Consider the following 16,260-nt stretch of genomic DNA (forward strand, 5'->3'; position numbering starts at 1 on the left):
GGGACCGTCCTGGGGAGTGGGTGACGTCCCCCTGGTTGGGTCCCCCGCTGGACGGGCTCACTGGCTTGGCCCCCCCCTTGCGGGTGGAGGGCCCGGGGCCCACCCTTCCTCTCAATATGCCGGCTCAGCAACTCCGTACACATGCATGTGATATGGTGTTCATTCACTAATAAGTTTGATAGACACGCTATAGGCTTTGCTTGTGCTGGGACCACTAATAACATAGATTTCTGGAAGGAGCTAGATGATGTAGTTCTGAGCATCCCAGACAGAGAGAGAGTCGTAATTGGTGCAGATTGTAATGGACATGTTGGTGAAGGTAATAAGGGTGATGAAGAAGTGATGGGTAAGTACGGTATCCAGGAAAGGAACTTGGAGGGACAGATGGTGGTAGACTTTGCAACAAGGATGCAAATGGCTGTAGTGAACACTTTTTTCCAGAAGAGGCACAAACATAGGGTGACCTACAAGAGCGGAGGTAGAAGCACACAGGTGGATTACATCTTGTGCAGACGATGTAATCTGAAGGAAGTTACCAACTGTAAGGTAGTGGTAGGGGAGAGTGTGGCTAGACAGCATAGGATGGTGGTGTGTAAGATGACTCTGGTGGTGGGGAGGAAAATTAGGAAGACAAAGGCAGAGAAGAGAACCATGTGGTGGAAGCTGAGACAGGACGAGTGTTGTGCAGCTTTTCGGGAAGAGGTGATACAGGCTCTCGGTGGACGGGAAGAGATTCCAGAAGACTGGACCACTGCAGCCAAGGTGATCAGAGAAGCAGGCAGGAGAGTACTTGGTGTATCTTCTGGCAGGAAAGGAGAGAAGGAGACTTGGTGGTGGAACCTCACAGTACAGGAAATCATACAAGGAAAGCGGTTAGCTAAGAAGAAGTGGGACACTGAGAGGACCGAGGAGAGGCGAAAGGAATACATTGAGATGCGACACAGGGCAAAGGTAGAGGTGGCAAAGGCAAAACAAGAGGCATATGATGACATGTATGGCAGGTTGGACACTAAAGAAGGAGAAAAGGATCTATACAGGCTGGCCAGACAGAGGGATAGAGATGGGAAGGATGTGCAGCAGGTTAGGGTGATTAAGGATAGAGATGGAAATATGTTGACTGGTGCCAGCAGTGTGCTAGGTAGATGGAAAGAATACTTCGAGGAGTTGATGAATGAGGAAAATGATAGAGAAGGGAGAGTAGAAGAGGCAAGTGTGGTGGACCGGGAAGTGGCAATGATTAGTAAGGGGGAAGTTAGAAAGGCATTAAAGAGAATGAAAAATGGAAAGGCAGTTGGTCCTGATGACATTCCTGTGGAGGTATGGAAGCATCTAGGAGAGGTGGCTGTGGAGTTTTTGACCAGCTTGTTCAATAGAATTCTAGTGCGTGAGAAGATGCCTGAGGAATGGAGGAAAAGTGTACTGGTGCCCATTTTTAAGAACAAAGGTGATGTGCAGAGCTGTGGCAACTATAGAGGAATAAAGTTGATGAGCCACACAATGAAGTTATGGGAAAGAGTAGTGGAGGCTAGACTCAGGACAGAAGTGAGTATTTGCGAGCAACAGTATGGTTTCATGCCTAGAAAGAGTACCACAGATGCATTATTTGCCTTGAGGATGTTGATGGAAAAGTACAGAGAAGGTCAGAAGGAGCTACATTGTGTCTTTGTAGATCTAGAGAAAGCCTATGACAGAGTACCCAGAGAGGAACTGTGGTACTGCATGCGGAAGTCTGGAGTGGCAGAGAAGTATGTTAGAATAATACAGGACATGTACGAGGGCAGCAGAACAGCGGTGAGGTGTGCTGTCGGTGTGACAGAAGAATTTAAGGTGGACGTGGGACTGCATCAGGGATCAGCCCTGAGCCCCTTCCTTTTTGCAGTGGTGATGGATAGGCTGACAGATGAGGTTAGACTGGAATCCCCGTGGACCATGATGTTTGCAGATGACATTGTGATCTGCAGTGAAAGCAGGGAGCAGCTGGAGGAACAGTTAGAAAGATGGAGGCATGCACTGGAAAGAAGAGGAATGAAGATTAGCCGAAGTAAAACAGAATATATGTGCATGAATGAGAGGGGTGGTGGGGGAAGAATGAGGCTACAGGGAGAAGAGATGGCAAGGGTAGACTTGGGGTCAACTGTCCAGAGCAATGGTGAGTGTGGTCAGGAAGTGAAGAAACGGGTCCAAGCAGGTTGGAACGGGTGGAGGAAGGTGTCAGGTGTGTTATGTGACAGAAGAGTCTCTGCTAGGATGAAGGGCAAAGTTTATAAAACAGTGGTGAGGCCAGCCATGATGTATGGATTAGAGACAGTGGCACTGAAGAGAAAACAGGAAGCAGAGCTGGAGGTGGCGGAAATGAAGATGTTGAGGTTCGCTCTCGGAGTGACCAGGTTGGATAAAATTAGAAATGAGCTCATCAGAGGGACAGCCGAGGTTCGATGTTTTGGAGACAAAGTTAGAGAGAGCAGACTTCAATGGTTTGGACACGTCCAGAGGAGAGAGAGTGAGTATATTGGTAGAAGGATGATGACGATGGAGCTGCCAGGCAAGAGAGCTAGAGGAAGACCAAAGAGAAGGTTGATGGATGTCGTGAGGGAAGACATGATGGCAGTTGGTGTTCGAGAGGAGGATGCAGGAGATAGGCTCTCATGGAAAAGGATGACGCGCTGTGGCGACCCCTAACGGGACAAGCCGAAAGGAAAAGAAGAAGAAGAAGATACTAACAGATCAATTCACAGGTTCTTACAGGTGTTTAGACAATGTAAAAGCATCCCACCGCACCACTCAGCAGGAGCACTGCCTTGCTCATTTCCCACATCCTGTCCTGTCCTTTTCTGTCCTCTCTCTCATCTTGTTCTCTTGGTTAGATATTGAATGCCCCCCCCCCCCCACCCAATTACTTTATTTGTTGACTGTTCAGGAATTTCTTTTGATCGTGTCATTTTGTTGCAGCTTTTTCAGATCTTTTGCCCAACTTGATTTTATTGGGACAAATTCTGTTTAAGTGATTTCTTGATTGAACGTGTCTGGAGGTTATCAGGCTTGGGTGTGATCAGTGAAAATTAACCAAAAATTGTGGTTAGCCACAATTTATTCTTGATTTAACAAGGGGGGTAATTACTTTTTCGCACAGGGCCAGGTAACGTCGAAGTTTTATTTCCTTAATCACCATTTAAAAACAACATTTGAAGTTCACTTGGGTTATATTTGTTTGATGATCTTAAACATTAAAGTGGGGAGATTATGCAAAAATATAAGAATCTGAGAAGGGAGGGCAATACTTATTCACAGTGTTGTATATTAAAGCTAGTGCTCCACATCCTCAACTGAAGATAATTTCTATGCTGATCCTTTATTGATAATCAATTAAATGTTTTACTAATTTAGTAAAGTAGCCCTTATAAACGAGAAATATGGACCTTTTGGATTGATCATTTTGAGCAAAGGCATTAATTCACATCTGTCTTTGTAGTGTATTCAATTAAATATAGGTTGAACATTATTTGCAAATCACTGTATTCTGTTTTTATTTATGTTTAACACAACGTCCCAACTTCATTGGAATTGGGGTTGTACTTGGAAGTAAAAATACTGTGAAATGAAACATTTGGAGAGTGACCTTTTTTTGGACTGGCTTATGCACGTAATAAAGCTAATGCAGCCCTATGGGGGGCACAAGTCAGTGCAAACTGTAGGCCGGTCCCAAGCCCGGATAAATGCAGAGGGTTGCGTCAGGAAGGGCATCCGGCTTAAAACCTTGCCAAACAAATATGAGCGTTCATCCAAAGAATTCCATACCGGATCGGTCGTGGCCCGGGTTAACAACGTCCGCCACCGGCGCCGTCAACCTGCAGGGCGCTGTGGGAAATTCAGCTACTGTGGGTCGAAGTCGAAGTCAAAGAAGAAGAAGAAGAAGAGGTGGAAAGCGGGTTCTTTGGCAGAAAGAGAAGAGGAAAACACAGAGCCTAGAACTGAATGTGGGGACTTTGAATGTTGGGACTATGACAGGAAAATCTCGGGAGTTGGTTGACATGATGATTAGGAGAAAGGTTGATATATTGTGTGTTCAGGAGACCAGGTGGAAAGGCAGTAAGGCTAGAAGTTTAGGGGGAGGGTTTAAATTATTTTACCATGGTGTAGATGGGAAGAGAAATGGAGTCGGGGTTATTTTAAAAGAAGAGTTGGCTAAGAATGTCTTGGAGGTGAAAAGAGTATCAGATCGAGTGATGAGGCTGAAGTTTGAAATTGAGGGTGTTATGTGTAATGTGATTAGTGGCTATGCCCCACAGGTAGGATGTGACCTAGAGGTGAAAGAGAAATTCTGGAAGGAGCTAGATGATGTAGTTCTGAGCATCCCAGACAGAGAGAGAGTCGTAATTGGTGCAGATTGTAATGGACATGTTGGTGAAGGTAATAAGGGTGATGAAGAAGTGATGGGTAAGTACGGTATCCAGGAAAGGAACTTGGAGGGACAGATGGTGGTAGACTTTGCAACAAGGATGCAAATGGCTGTAGTGAACACTTTTTTCCAGAAGAGGCACGAACATAGGGTGACATAGTATGTTAGAATAATACAGGACATGTACGAGGGCAGCAGAACAGCGGTGAGGTGTGCTGTCGGTGTGACAGAAGAATTTAAGGTGGACGTGGGACTGCATCAGGGATCAGCCCTGAGCCCCTTCCTTTTTGCAGTGGTGATGGATAGGCTGACAGATGAGGTTAGACTGGAATCCCCGTGGACCATGATGTTTGCAGATGACATTGTGATCTGCAGTGAAAGCAGGGAGCAGCTGGAGGAACAGTTAGAAAGATGGAGGCATGCACTGGAAAGAAGAGGAATGAAGATTAGCCGAAGTAAAACAGAATATATGTGCATGAATGAGAGGGGTGGTGGGGGAAGAATGAGGCTACAGGGAGAAGAGATGGCAAGGGTAGAGGACTTTAAATACTTGGGGTCAACCGTCCAGAGCAATGGTGAGTGTGGTCAGGAAGTGAAGAAACGGGTCCAAGCAGGTTGGAACGGGTGGAGGAAGGTGTCAGGTGTGTTATGTGACAGAAGAGTCTCTGCTAGGATGAAGGGCAAAGTTTATAAAACAGTGGTGAGGCCAGCCATGATGTATGGATTAGAGACAGTGGCACTGAAGAGAAAACAGGAAGCAGAGCTGGAGGTGGCGGAAATGAAGATGTTGAGGTTCGCTCTCGGAGTGACCAGGTTGGATAAAATTAGAAATGAGCTCATCAGAGGGACAGCCAAGGTTCGATGTTTTGGAGACAAAGTTAGAGCGAGCAGACTTCAATGGTTTGGACACGTCCAGAGGAGAGAGAGTGAGTATATTGGTAGAAGGATGATGAGGATGGAGCTGCCAGGCAAGAGAGCTAGAGGAAGACCAAAGAGAAGGTTGATGGATGTCGTGAGGGAAGACATGATGGCAGTTGGTGTTCGAGAGGAAGATGCAGGAGATAGGCTCTCATGGAAAAGGATGACGCGCTGTGGCGACCCCTAACGGGACAAGCCGAAAGGAAAAGAAGAAGATGCACGTAATAAAGCTGCAGTATTGTCAGGAGAGACTTTTATTTAGGAAAATTCAGAAAGTGTGTGTACTTTTATACAGGGAAAATGAGGAATACAGATCAAGATATACACAAATCTTGATCAGAGACATATTGTGTGGTGAGGAGTGCAAACATCTAATGCAATGATCACCTTGTTTAGGAGTCGTCATTATTAGCTGTGCTGGTGCTGTCGCTGTCATTGGCAACAGGCGCCTCTCTGTTCTCATATGTCCAGAAGCCATTGAGGTCAATCAGGATGCTGGTAACCGTGTCACCCTGGCAACTGTTCACCAAGTCCTGGAGCGTGATCTTATAGGGGTCTTTAGGCTTCACCATGTCAAAGATCTCATCCTGGACAGATAGTACAGCTAAAAATTCCTTGACATGAGCTGAATGTACTGGGTTGTGTGTCAGAGTTTACCTTAACATCTTGGAAGGAGACAGGCACTTGACAGTGCACTTTCATCTTATCCTGGATGGCCTAGCAACATAACAAACAAGAAATTACAGTCCCAAAATATGTATTTATGATATGGCATACACACATACAAATAGAATATGGTAAATAGGCATCTTAATCATAGGTTATTTGATGGCATTTGATTTTTACCCTGAAGAAATAGTTGAGGGAGAAGACATTGAGGTATCCTTGATTGTCCATGTCTAAAAGCTTAAAAATATACTGCAGTGCTGCTGGCTCTTTCTTGTTTTCCAAGGCCAACACAAAGTCTAAATAAGTCTTATAATCCTGGAAAGGGACAAAGGAAAACAACACAACCCCAAATTTAGAAATATTCTTCATACATTGTTACACAGAATTCGTCTTTACCAAATTGAAAGAAGAAATGTGCCTGCAAAGCAACCTGCCCATTGGAGTGTAGTACTTCTTGGAAGAGATACTTGAGTGTGTGTTAATGGCAAAAATAACATAACAAATGTACCATTTCTCCGTCATAAGTGAGGCACTCCTGAAACACTCGTTCAAGGAAGACTGAGGTGAGGGTGGCTGTGCCATAGCGTGACAGCTCCTCCTTGCTCAACATGCCGTTGTGGTCCTTATCCAGGTTGAGGTACTGGCCTGTCACACAAAGACATGGATTACAGCAAAGAAATATCAGGACAAAAGCCGAGCTGATTAAACACCATAACCTTCAAACTACCTTGTTTCTAAAAGCCAATGAATACAATGTAATACATACGTCCATACAAAATTCAAACACCGGAAACAAATAATTTTCACTAAGGATGGTTTCATGTTAATACAGTATTTGATCTAGAGATACGCAACACACAGATGTTCACCCACCATAGACTCTGAGAGCTGATGGTGCTGAGAACCAGTTGGACTCCTGACTCTCTTTAGACAATTCCTCATCTCTTAACTGGAAAGACAAAGGAAAGGCAGATACAAACCAGAATTTAATGAGAAAAATATACAGTTACAAGAAAACGTATGTGAACCCTTTGGTATTACCTGGATTTCTACATGTGATACGATCTCCATCTAAGTTACAGCAAGATGATCAGTCTACTAAAACTAATACCATGCCAGACAATATATGTTTTTATTGGGCAAAACATTCACAGCGCAGGGTGGAAAAAGTATGCTAACCCCTAAGCTAATGACTTCTCCAAAAACTAATTGGAGTTAAGCGTCAGCCAACTGAGGGCTTGATTTACTAAGATCCCAAATAACGTGCGGAATTGCGTGTTCATGCCAACAGATTGCGCGCGCTGTTTGTGGGCATGTTGTGTGTGGTCTAAGATTGCAATCTTTTACTAAGATCCCAAATAGTTGGCAACAGGTGTAAAAGTGCCGTGTTTAAAAGAGGGTTTTGCGCTTTAGGTACACCACAAGCGCAAACTGAAGTTTGAAGTGATGTAATTGGAAGTGTTAGTGGAAGACAAACAAACAGTTACACAAAAGAAATCTATTGCTTCAATAATTTGGGAAAGCCAGCAACCGCATAAAAACCATGTTTTGTTCACCTTGAGTGCGTGTGAATTGAATGTACCCGTGTAATAATGCGTTTAAAACTTGGGCACAGCACACCCGAAAAACTGCTCTGTAAGTGGCCAGCACCAATTGTCACAGTGCCCTGAAATGTCCCAGACGTAGGGAAATGCAGAGTTGAAAATAATTTTGTCATAGGCATTATGGTATGACTCCTTCTTGTGACTGGCCCCAAGTCAGTCGATCGATTGTTCAGAGGCTCCAAATTCCTCAATAGACAATATGTTGACATAATCTTTTGTTTTTGGGATTTCAAACATGTTTACACGAGCGGAAAAGTTCTTGTCGCCTCTTATTTTGCCTGTGCTACGCTGGCACCGCTGTGCAAACCTTTAGTAAATCAGGCTCTTAACTAGGGCTGCACGATATTGGAAAAAAATTACATTGCTATTTTAAAAAAAATCTGCAATATATATTGCGATGTGAAATAATACAGGATCAATGTTGCGAAAGTTCATTTTCTTCAGTTCAGTTCTTCACTCCAAAAATGAACCAGTTCAGTTCATAATTCAACATTTTGAATTAAGTTCACTGGTCCAAAAATGAACAAGTTAATCTTTTTTTTTTAATGTTGCTGACAAGTTATTACCCACAAAATACTAGCATTTTATTTCCCCATTGTTGCCACCAATTCAGTCCACACTAGTCGCCAGCTGCAGCTTTCACGCTACAATCTCAAAAACATGAGGAAAAACATGTTGCTTGAATTGTGTTTTTAAAATGAGGAAATAAAACAAAAACAAGACTTTTGTCATTCATGTGCAAAAAAAAACACACAACACAGTATGACAGGAATGATGGTGAAAAGACATTGATAACTTTGCATTTCTCGCAGCTATGGCTGACTATATTAACAACAATATTTATCTGTTCTTATATTACAAAACAAAATACATTCCATATTATCACAGTGTGATTGTACAGGGTTTTAACTAAAACATTCTAATACCAATAATAATTTTCCTCGTAATCCATTTTTACATGTATTGTATTACAAAAGAATACATTCACTCCCATTTAAGCAGTGTCCCTGAATGCACCTCACGCACTCGAGCAGCTGCCACGTGCCTGCGTAGTTTCATAATTAAGAGCGAAATAAGAAATTCAGCAGGTGTACATTTTTTCTATTGGCATGTCCAAACAGGTCCCTCTGCTGTTCACTTTTAATACTACAGTTGATTGACTGTATATTCCAGAACACCAACATCGCAGCAGACCATGCGATGTGACTATTACGCACACTTACATCACAATGCCGATAGTCAAACAAATATCGTGCAGCCCTACCCTTAAGAGTTTTGAGTTTTCTATGCTCAAAAAGCACTGCCTGATGTTAACCGTGTGCCCTTGCACAAAAGAGCTTACAGAATACCTATAATTAAGAATTAACTTGCATGAAGCTGGAAAAGCGTCACAAAAGTACAGTATCTCTAAAAGTCTTGATGTTCATGAGTGCATGGTAAGACAAATTGTCTATAAATGGAGAACTGTGTCTATTGTTGTGACTTAGATGAAGATCACATTACAATGACCAATTTATACAGAAACTTGAGTAATTAAAAAATTATTCAGTTTTTCTTGCAAATGTATATTGTATATACTTTTGGTTTGACGTTTGTCACAAATTACAAGACAATGTACTGCAACAATTTGAAAACATGTGCCTTTTAATTAATAGTTAAACACAAATCAGAAACATGAGTACTAAGCTTTTTGTACGTTAATGGCTTTAAATTGTACACATTTGTGAACAACATTGGATAAAACAAGACAATATACCTCTAATAAATCATCCAGAAAACTGCAAGCCAAGATGTCCTGGATTTTAATCTTTCCTGAAAAGGAAAAATTAATTGAGTATAGAAAAGAGAAGACTGCTGTCAAATTACAGGCAGATTGTTTGTAATATTTATATGAACACTCACAGTTTAACTTCACACACTGTAATTGTTGTTTTGAGAAGTTAGTTCTTAAAACCAAGACACTTGTGACACTTTCGTTTTACTGGTAAATTACTTAAAAATACTTAACGTAACATGCTGGTGCAGTCACTTCAAAAGACAGGGAAAGTTCTTTTGCTTTTCTCTAAACAATCCTTTTGAAACTTTCAGGGATTCTTGTTATCAGTAACGACACCAATTATTTTAAAGGACAAATATGACCTAAAGAACTTCTATGCCTCTGGATAACCCTGTTCAGACCCTATCCTAGTTGACTTTGGATGAGACGTTTACCCTGGACAGATTGTCAGTCAGTCACAGAGCACATACAGACAGTCAACTATTCACATTCACGCCATATTGGTGATGCTTTTTCCCTCTCAGGCCTCTATTTGTATTTTATTCATTCAATATTTCCACCACTTCTCCTCAGGGCTAATCAATAATCCCTTCCTCTGTACTAGAGATTGGTTTCTGGAACTGGCTGCAGTATCTCATCCAAGACTGGTAACTTCCTTGCAATAACCTTCTTTAACTAGTTTTATTTGTATATTCAGAGTTTTTTTTGGTTTTTTTGCAAGGGGGGCAGGGGAGGTTTTTTAGAGCAAGAACCCCTCTGGAATCCAGTTCAAGAACTGTAAATGTTTACTCTCATATTCTCCCAGTTGAAACGTTCAGCAGACTTTACGGTCTATCATTAGTAATTAATCCTGGAGTCATAGTTATGGGCTAAAATATGTGACACCTGAAACTGAATTTGAATAATTTATCATTGAATTTCAGTCACTGAATTTGAATAATTGCATTAAAAGAACTGAATTAGAATCACATAATTTGAATTTGTATTGTTTTTCATTTGAATCATCGCATTGAAAAAGCCCTATTTGCTTTTAGCGACTTGATCCGGTGCAAAGTGGCACACAGCGATGCTTATTTAAGCCATCCACGACCGTTTTCTGGAACTTAAAAGTATACCTCACCATATATTTACCAGGCATGCAAACACCAAAGGCATGAAAAACGTGACCAAAAAAAACAACAACAAAAAACACTGTAGGGGAGCGCAGAGAATGTAATTTTTTTTTTTTTACTTGAAATTAAGCAATCTGGACGACTCTGAAGGGAACACAACAATAAGGCAAAATCAACAAATTTTCTTCACGCAAAAAAACATTTATTTATACCGCTCAAGTACATGTTGATGTACAAATTTAAGATTAAATTTGCCTCATTTCTTTGCTTTTTTGTTTTGGCCTCTTAACTTGAGCCAGGTCCATCTCCACCTGCACCTGATGCCTGCTTCAAGCTGTGCCACCTGAAAAGAATTGACTAAAATCATTGTTTCACTTCATTTTTCACTATTCCCAACTTTAAAGGCTAATCCCAAATGCATCCATCCTCCAGGAAAATATTAGGCACAGAATTTGTCCATTTTTATTGGCCATTTCTAAATTTGAAGTTGAAGATTAGATAATTGTAGGTGCCTTTCCTAATTAATACAAGATGTACTAGCACATCGGCTCTTGTCACCGATGTTACGTGTGCTTTGCGGTTCCGCTGGGACCAAAACCAGAGCCACGACCGGCATCTGAATTTGAATTATGAAAACTTTATGTGAATATAGAGTTGAATTTTCAGTGAGGATTAAATAGTTTCAGAGAAATTGAATTGTACTTCATAATCTTCCACTCAGTTTCATGTTCAGTGAAATTCAGTTCCAAATTAATAAGAAAATTATTCTATTCAGATTCAGTTTTTCAATGCAGTGATTCAAATCAAACAATACAAATTATGTGATTCAAATTCAGTTTTTAAATGCAATTATTCAAGTTTAACAGGTGAAATTCAAGAATAAATGATTCAAACTCAGTTTCTGGTGGTACGTATTTCAGCACATATGTACTGTACGTAGTGTCTCACCAGTACGTAGCGGGTCAAGGAAAAAGAAAAACTTGCGAACAGCAGTGCAGACATAAAAAGAGTAAAAAGACTTCTCCAGTCCATCCAACTGAGGTAGCGTTGGGATCAACTCCAATATATAGTTCTCCAGATCCTACAAAGAATACAAAAATCAGCCTCTTTATAAAATCCATCCATCAATCCATTATCTGAGCCGCTCATCCTCACAAGGGTCACGGGAGCGCTGGAGCCTATCCCAGCTATCATCGGGCAGGAGGCGGGGTACACCCTGAACTGGTTGCCAGCCAATCGCAGGGCACATATAAACAAACAACCATTCGCACTCACATTCACACCTATGGGCAATTTAGAGTCCTCAATTAACCTAGCATGCATGTTTTTGGGATGTGGGAGGAAACCGGAGTGCCCGGAGAAAACCTACGCAGGCACGGGGAGAACATGCAAAGTCCACATAGGAAGGCCAGAGCAGAGATTCAAACTCAGCCAGAGTCCTGCCTTTTATTATTATTATTACACTTTAAAGGCAACGGACTGCTCTGTCACTAAGGAATTAAAAGGGAAATACTTACAGACTCTCTGAGGTAGCCCTGTCCTGCCACATCATAGAGACTCAGGCCAATCCGGGTCTGATGCAGCCACACTAGACACATACAGTAGAACAGGGGTTCACAAACTTCTTGGAGTTTGGGGAACCCTTACAGGAGAATTGTTTACCAAGCACCCCTTCATAATCCTAACATCAATTACACATAACCACCAGGTGAACTCCTAAATGCCATAGGAATTTAAGAAGTTGCCTATTTTGGAGAGAAAAAAAAGCGGAAAAAAAGTTGCAGTGAGTTCTGAGAATTTTTTTCAAGAAAAAAAAAGTTATTTTACAGGAACAAAGATGCATTTTGTGGGGTTAAAATGTCAATCTTATGAGAATGAAGTCATGTTTTTCATGTCAAAGTGAATTTCAAAAATATGACTTTTTTTCTTGTAATATTAGGCCTTTTATCCTGGAAAAAAAAACCTCTATTCTCTAAAAAAAAAAAAAAAAAAAAAAAAAGAGAACGACTAAATATCACTGTTCTTGAAAGAAAATAAGAGTATTCATTCAGAGTGGTCAGATTTATGTGATAATGCATTACAATCATATCAGACCTTGTGTGTTTTGGACATACTTGGCAAATAAAGATTATTCTGATTCTGATTCTGATTGTAAAGCATCTTTGAGCAATATGCAATATTGATATTAAACCTAAGGTAGGAAGAAAAAAATTGGTGTACACTGTCATGTTTGTTTTATTGTTGCCCCAGCCATATATATATGTATACAATTTTTTTCTTTTACACGATATGACATAATATCCGTTCATTTTCCGTACCGCTTATCTGTGCTAACCAGTTGGTCACCATGCCGCCTTGGCAGATTATACTTTAGGTAAATTGTTGTCACTCTAGATTGAAATAACTAAAACATTTCATTGTTTGAACATCTATGTATATTTGCTGAATTGTAAAAAAAAAAAAATCAAAGACGATGAGAGATCCTGACCTTTCCTCATGACGTAATTGAAGAACTGCATGATAGAGATCCTGCCGTAGGGGTCGCTGTGGAGCAGCTTGGCATATACTCTCGCTGTGAAGAATTTGCTGATGAAAAAGAGAGGACAGGGGTCCCGAGAGATTTTTCTCATGTAAAATCACTGCTTTGGATCAATATATGCTCAATAACTGTTGTACTCACAAGACAATTCAATACAACCATAATAAAGAGCTGTGTTAAATAAATAGGCAAAATTAATAATAACTTTAGAACAGCGTTAATAGAGTATATTTTCCAAAAATGATTAACTAAATGAATAATGAATTAACACAAGTCCTTGGTTGCTTTATGGGGTTAGCAACTACTAAACTGCTGCTTCCTTGAACTTACTTGCACTTGGGCCCGGCCATGTCGCCCACCTGCAGGTAGGCTTCGTAGCTGATCATGGCCTCTTCACTATTCACTGGAGGCACCTGTTGCTTCTCAAGCAGAAACCACAGATTCTACAGATGGTGATTGAAAGGAGGAAATAAAAATTCAAATTCATTAAAAATTCATAAGACCTCCACCACTCAATGTAAGGCTTATACTGCAGCTACCCTATATTAACAGCATTTTAAATTACCCAAATACTTTGTTTCTGCAATGGTGAATATACAAGTATGTAGAATCTCTTTTTGAAATATTATGAAAATTATGTATTTTTAATGCTAAAATGTAATTATATTCCATCCATCAATATAAAGGTTTTACCACTGCCCCCCCCCCCAAAAAAAACACTAATAGGATAGTAAAGCACACTCACATTTCTTAAGATGACAAATTATAATTATTAATTCCTGAATAAAAAAAAAATGCGGTTGAGTGTTAAGCTTGATTAATTTCTGACTTCTCAGAGAAGCACAGTAAGAACACCTTTTTGGGTATAATAAGGCAGTGTTAGCGCGTGCATTGGGTATCTAACTTAAGTCCCTAACTTGGTCTACAAGTAACCCACATTTTAATATGACCACTATCACGTACTATACAAACCGTCAATATTTTACAAAAACGCAATATAACAGAGCACTGTGCCACATACATCATCTGGCGCAGTTCATAATCAATATGTATCTAATAAAATAACAAAAACATACAAAATAAATAAAATATATCACAAACTCACCAGAGATGCTGATTACGAAATGTATTAACGCATGCTCATCGTTTAAGACGTGTTTTGCTAGACTTAGTTGGCTTGTTCTGACCAACCGATTAGAACCACAGAAAAATGCAATTATTAGAATTTAGGTTGTAAATGTAGAGCAGTGCTTCTGATAGGGTTTCAGCCAGCAGCAAAGACATTGCCTGAAGGGAAATTCAGTTTGAAATTCCTCATTCCTGTTCAAAACCAATAGGGTGAAACACCAAGAGCTTTACATTTTTTTAATCTTTCAAAAACCAAAACTAAACTACTTGTTTTCTGGCTTTATGACAGGTGGTAAAATAAAGATGTTCACCACTGAACAATATGGACATGATCTTTGTGTTTAGCGGCAGACCACCACTCAATGACCTGTAATGATTACTGCTTTGGCTTACAATCTACATTACATTGTTTGTTTTCATAAAACAAGGAATATACATTGTTTTCTAAATGAACAAAAGCTCTTAGATTACAGTTTTCTTTAATTAACTCCTGTCTCATATTTCATACTTGATAATTACCCAACCCAGCAGTTCTTCTTCTTCTGCAAAGGGGGCAATGTACTGTACCAAAGGATTGAGCTGACATAATCATCACTTGTATTCCTTCATACAGTTCTCTCCATCTCACTCCTTTGTTGTGTTTTGTGTTACTGTAGGTGTTCTTTTCCCCTTTCTCACAAACCCACCCGTTTAATACTTTCCTTACTCTTTTAACACACTAATTCTGCCATTGGCAGCACGGTGATGGACTGGTTAGCACATTTGCCTCACAGTTCTGCGGACCGGGGTTCAAATCCTGGCCCCGCCTTGTGGAGTTTACATGTTCTCCCCGTGCCTGCCTGGGTTTTCTCCAGGTCCTCCGGTTTCCTCCCACATTCCAAAAACATGCATGGTAGGTTGATTGAAGACTCTAAATTTCCCGTAGGTGTGAATGTGAGTGTGAATGGTTGTTTGTATCTATGTGCCCTGCGATTGGCTGGCGACCGGTTCAGGATGTACCCCGCCTCTCGCCCAAAGTTAGCTGGGACAGGCTCCAGCACGCCCGCGACCCTATTTAGGAGAAGCGGTACATAAAATGAATGGATGGATGGAATTCTGCCATTTGCAAATGATTTAACTTAGCGCTCAAATTCTCAATTCACTGAAATAACAGTTTAGCATCCTCCATATGCTCTCGTCACTCTCTCCTCAGCCCTTTGAAATGCTTTTGACACGCAGAGTGAATGTGTGCTACCTGGAGTTCCTCATGATCCAATAGCTCTCTGCTCTTCCTCTGGAGGAAGACCGCTCGAGATTCTTCTCTCAGTTTCTGGAGTAAAACTTCTTCCTCCGCTGGTAGCTGTCAATCGACATCACTCTTTTTTTTCCAAATAGTGCACCTTTAGTGTGTACTTATCAGTAGTAATAGTGTCATTAATTAAGAGTAAAGCTCATAGTTTAAGATCTGGGCTCTTACTCAAGATTCCAACGTGAAGGCTTAAAAACGTGTATTTGACAAAGATATTAAGTTTACTCTCTCTTACTAACAATTTTACAACATATTAGATGGACGTCAAAGAATGTGAGGGATTCATACCCTAAAGTAGAATCGAGGAATGTTCTTGTAAGATTTGTTTTTGTCACTTCCGCCCTTCCATTCGGAATAATATTTGCTAAACAGCTGCATTTCTTCACATTTCTTTTCCTCTTCACTTCTTTCATCTGGACAACAAGAAAAAGATTTGAGGAAAATGGAACTTAATCGTTCACTGAATTTGAAACGGCAATCAGCCTAAGCTAGCCTTATCACTTACCTCTGTTTGAGTTTGCTAACCTCCTTTTCAAAATATCTGACCAATCAGTCCGATTTTCTTTCGCCATTTTTCCTTCCAAATGATTGTAAAACTACATCCGTATTGTTTTGAGCAACTTGGTTGTTGAAAACAGCAGGACAAATACTGTAATCAAATACTGTACATATGTGTTGATATTAGTAGCCTAAATGCTTTCAACGGTGATTCGGACTGCTTCCTGTTGAATTTTAAATCTTCCAAAATAAACATTAGTTTCAAAGACATTACGAGGTGAAGGGGATGGAAGATTTCTTGTTTTGAAATTATTTGGAAGCGACATACTTC

General features: G+C 40.5%; 1 protein-coding gene across 4 annotated transcripts; it reads right to left on the bottom strand.

Moving 5' to 3' along the window:
* Positions 1–667: 667 nt before the first annotated feature.
* Positions 668–16,170, bottom strand: ppp2r3c (protein phosphatase 2, regulatory subunit B'', gamma). Of its 4 annotated transcripts, none has more exons than XM_061794684.1 (14): positions 15,937–16,170; positions 15,720–15,844; positions 15,378–15,482; positions 13,346–13,458; positions 12,965–13,062; positions 11,994–12,064; positions 11,425–11,557; positions 9,344–9,399; positions 6,857–6,932; positions 6,492–6,628; positions 6,161–6,298; positions 5,972–6,031; positions 5,702–5,901; positions 668–799 (listed from the first exon to the last, which is right to left on the bottom strand). In XM_061794684.1, the coding sequence occupies exons 1-13, from the start codon at positions 16,001–16,003 to the stop codon at positions 5,707–5,709; spliced, it is 1,374 nt and encodes a 457-aa protein (XP_061650668.1). In that variant the 5' UTR covers positions 16,004–16,170; the 3' UTR covers positions 668–799; positions 5,702–5,706. The 4 variants fall into 4 exon arrangements, with proteins under 4 accessions (XP_061650668.1, XP_061650667.1, XP_061650666.1 ...); XM_061794683.1 differs by having other exon boundaries at positions 668–802; XM_061794682.1 differs by lacking the exon at positions 668–799 and having other exon boundaries at positions 5,546–5,901.
* Positions 16,171–16,260: the final 90 nt, after the last annotated feature.

The sequence above is a fragment of the Phyllopteryx taeniolatus genome, chromosome 13, assembly GCF_024500385.1.
Source record: "Phyllopteryx taeniolatus isolate TA_2022b chromosome 13, UOR_Ptae_1.2, whole genome shotgun sequence".
NCBI classification, from domain to species: Eukaryota; Metazoa; Chordata; class Actinopteri; order Syngnathiformes; family Syngnathidae; genus Phyllopteryx; species Phyllopteryx taeniolatus.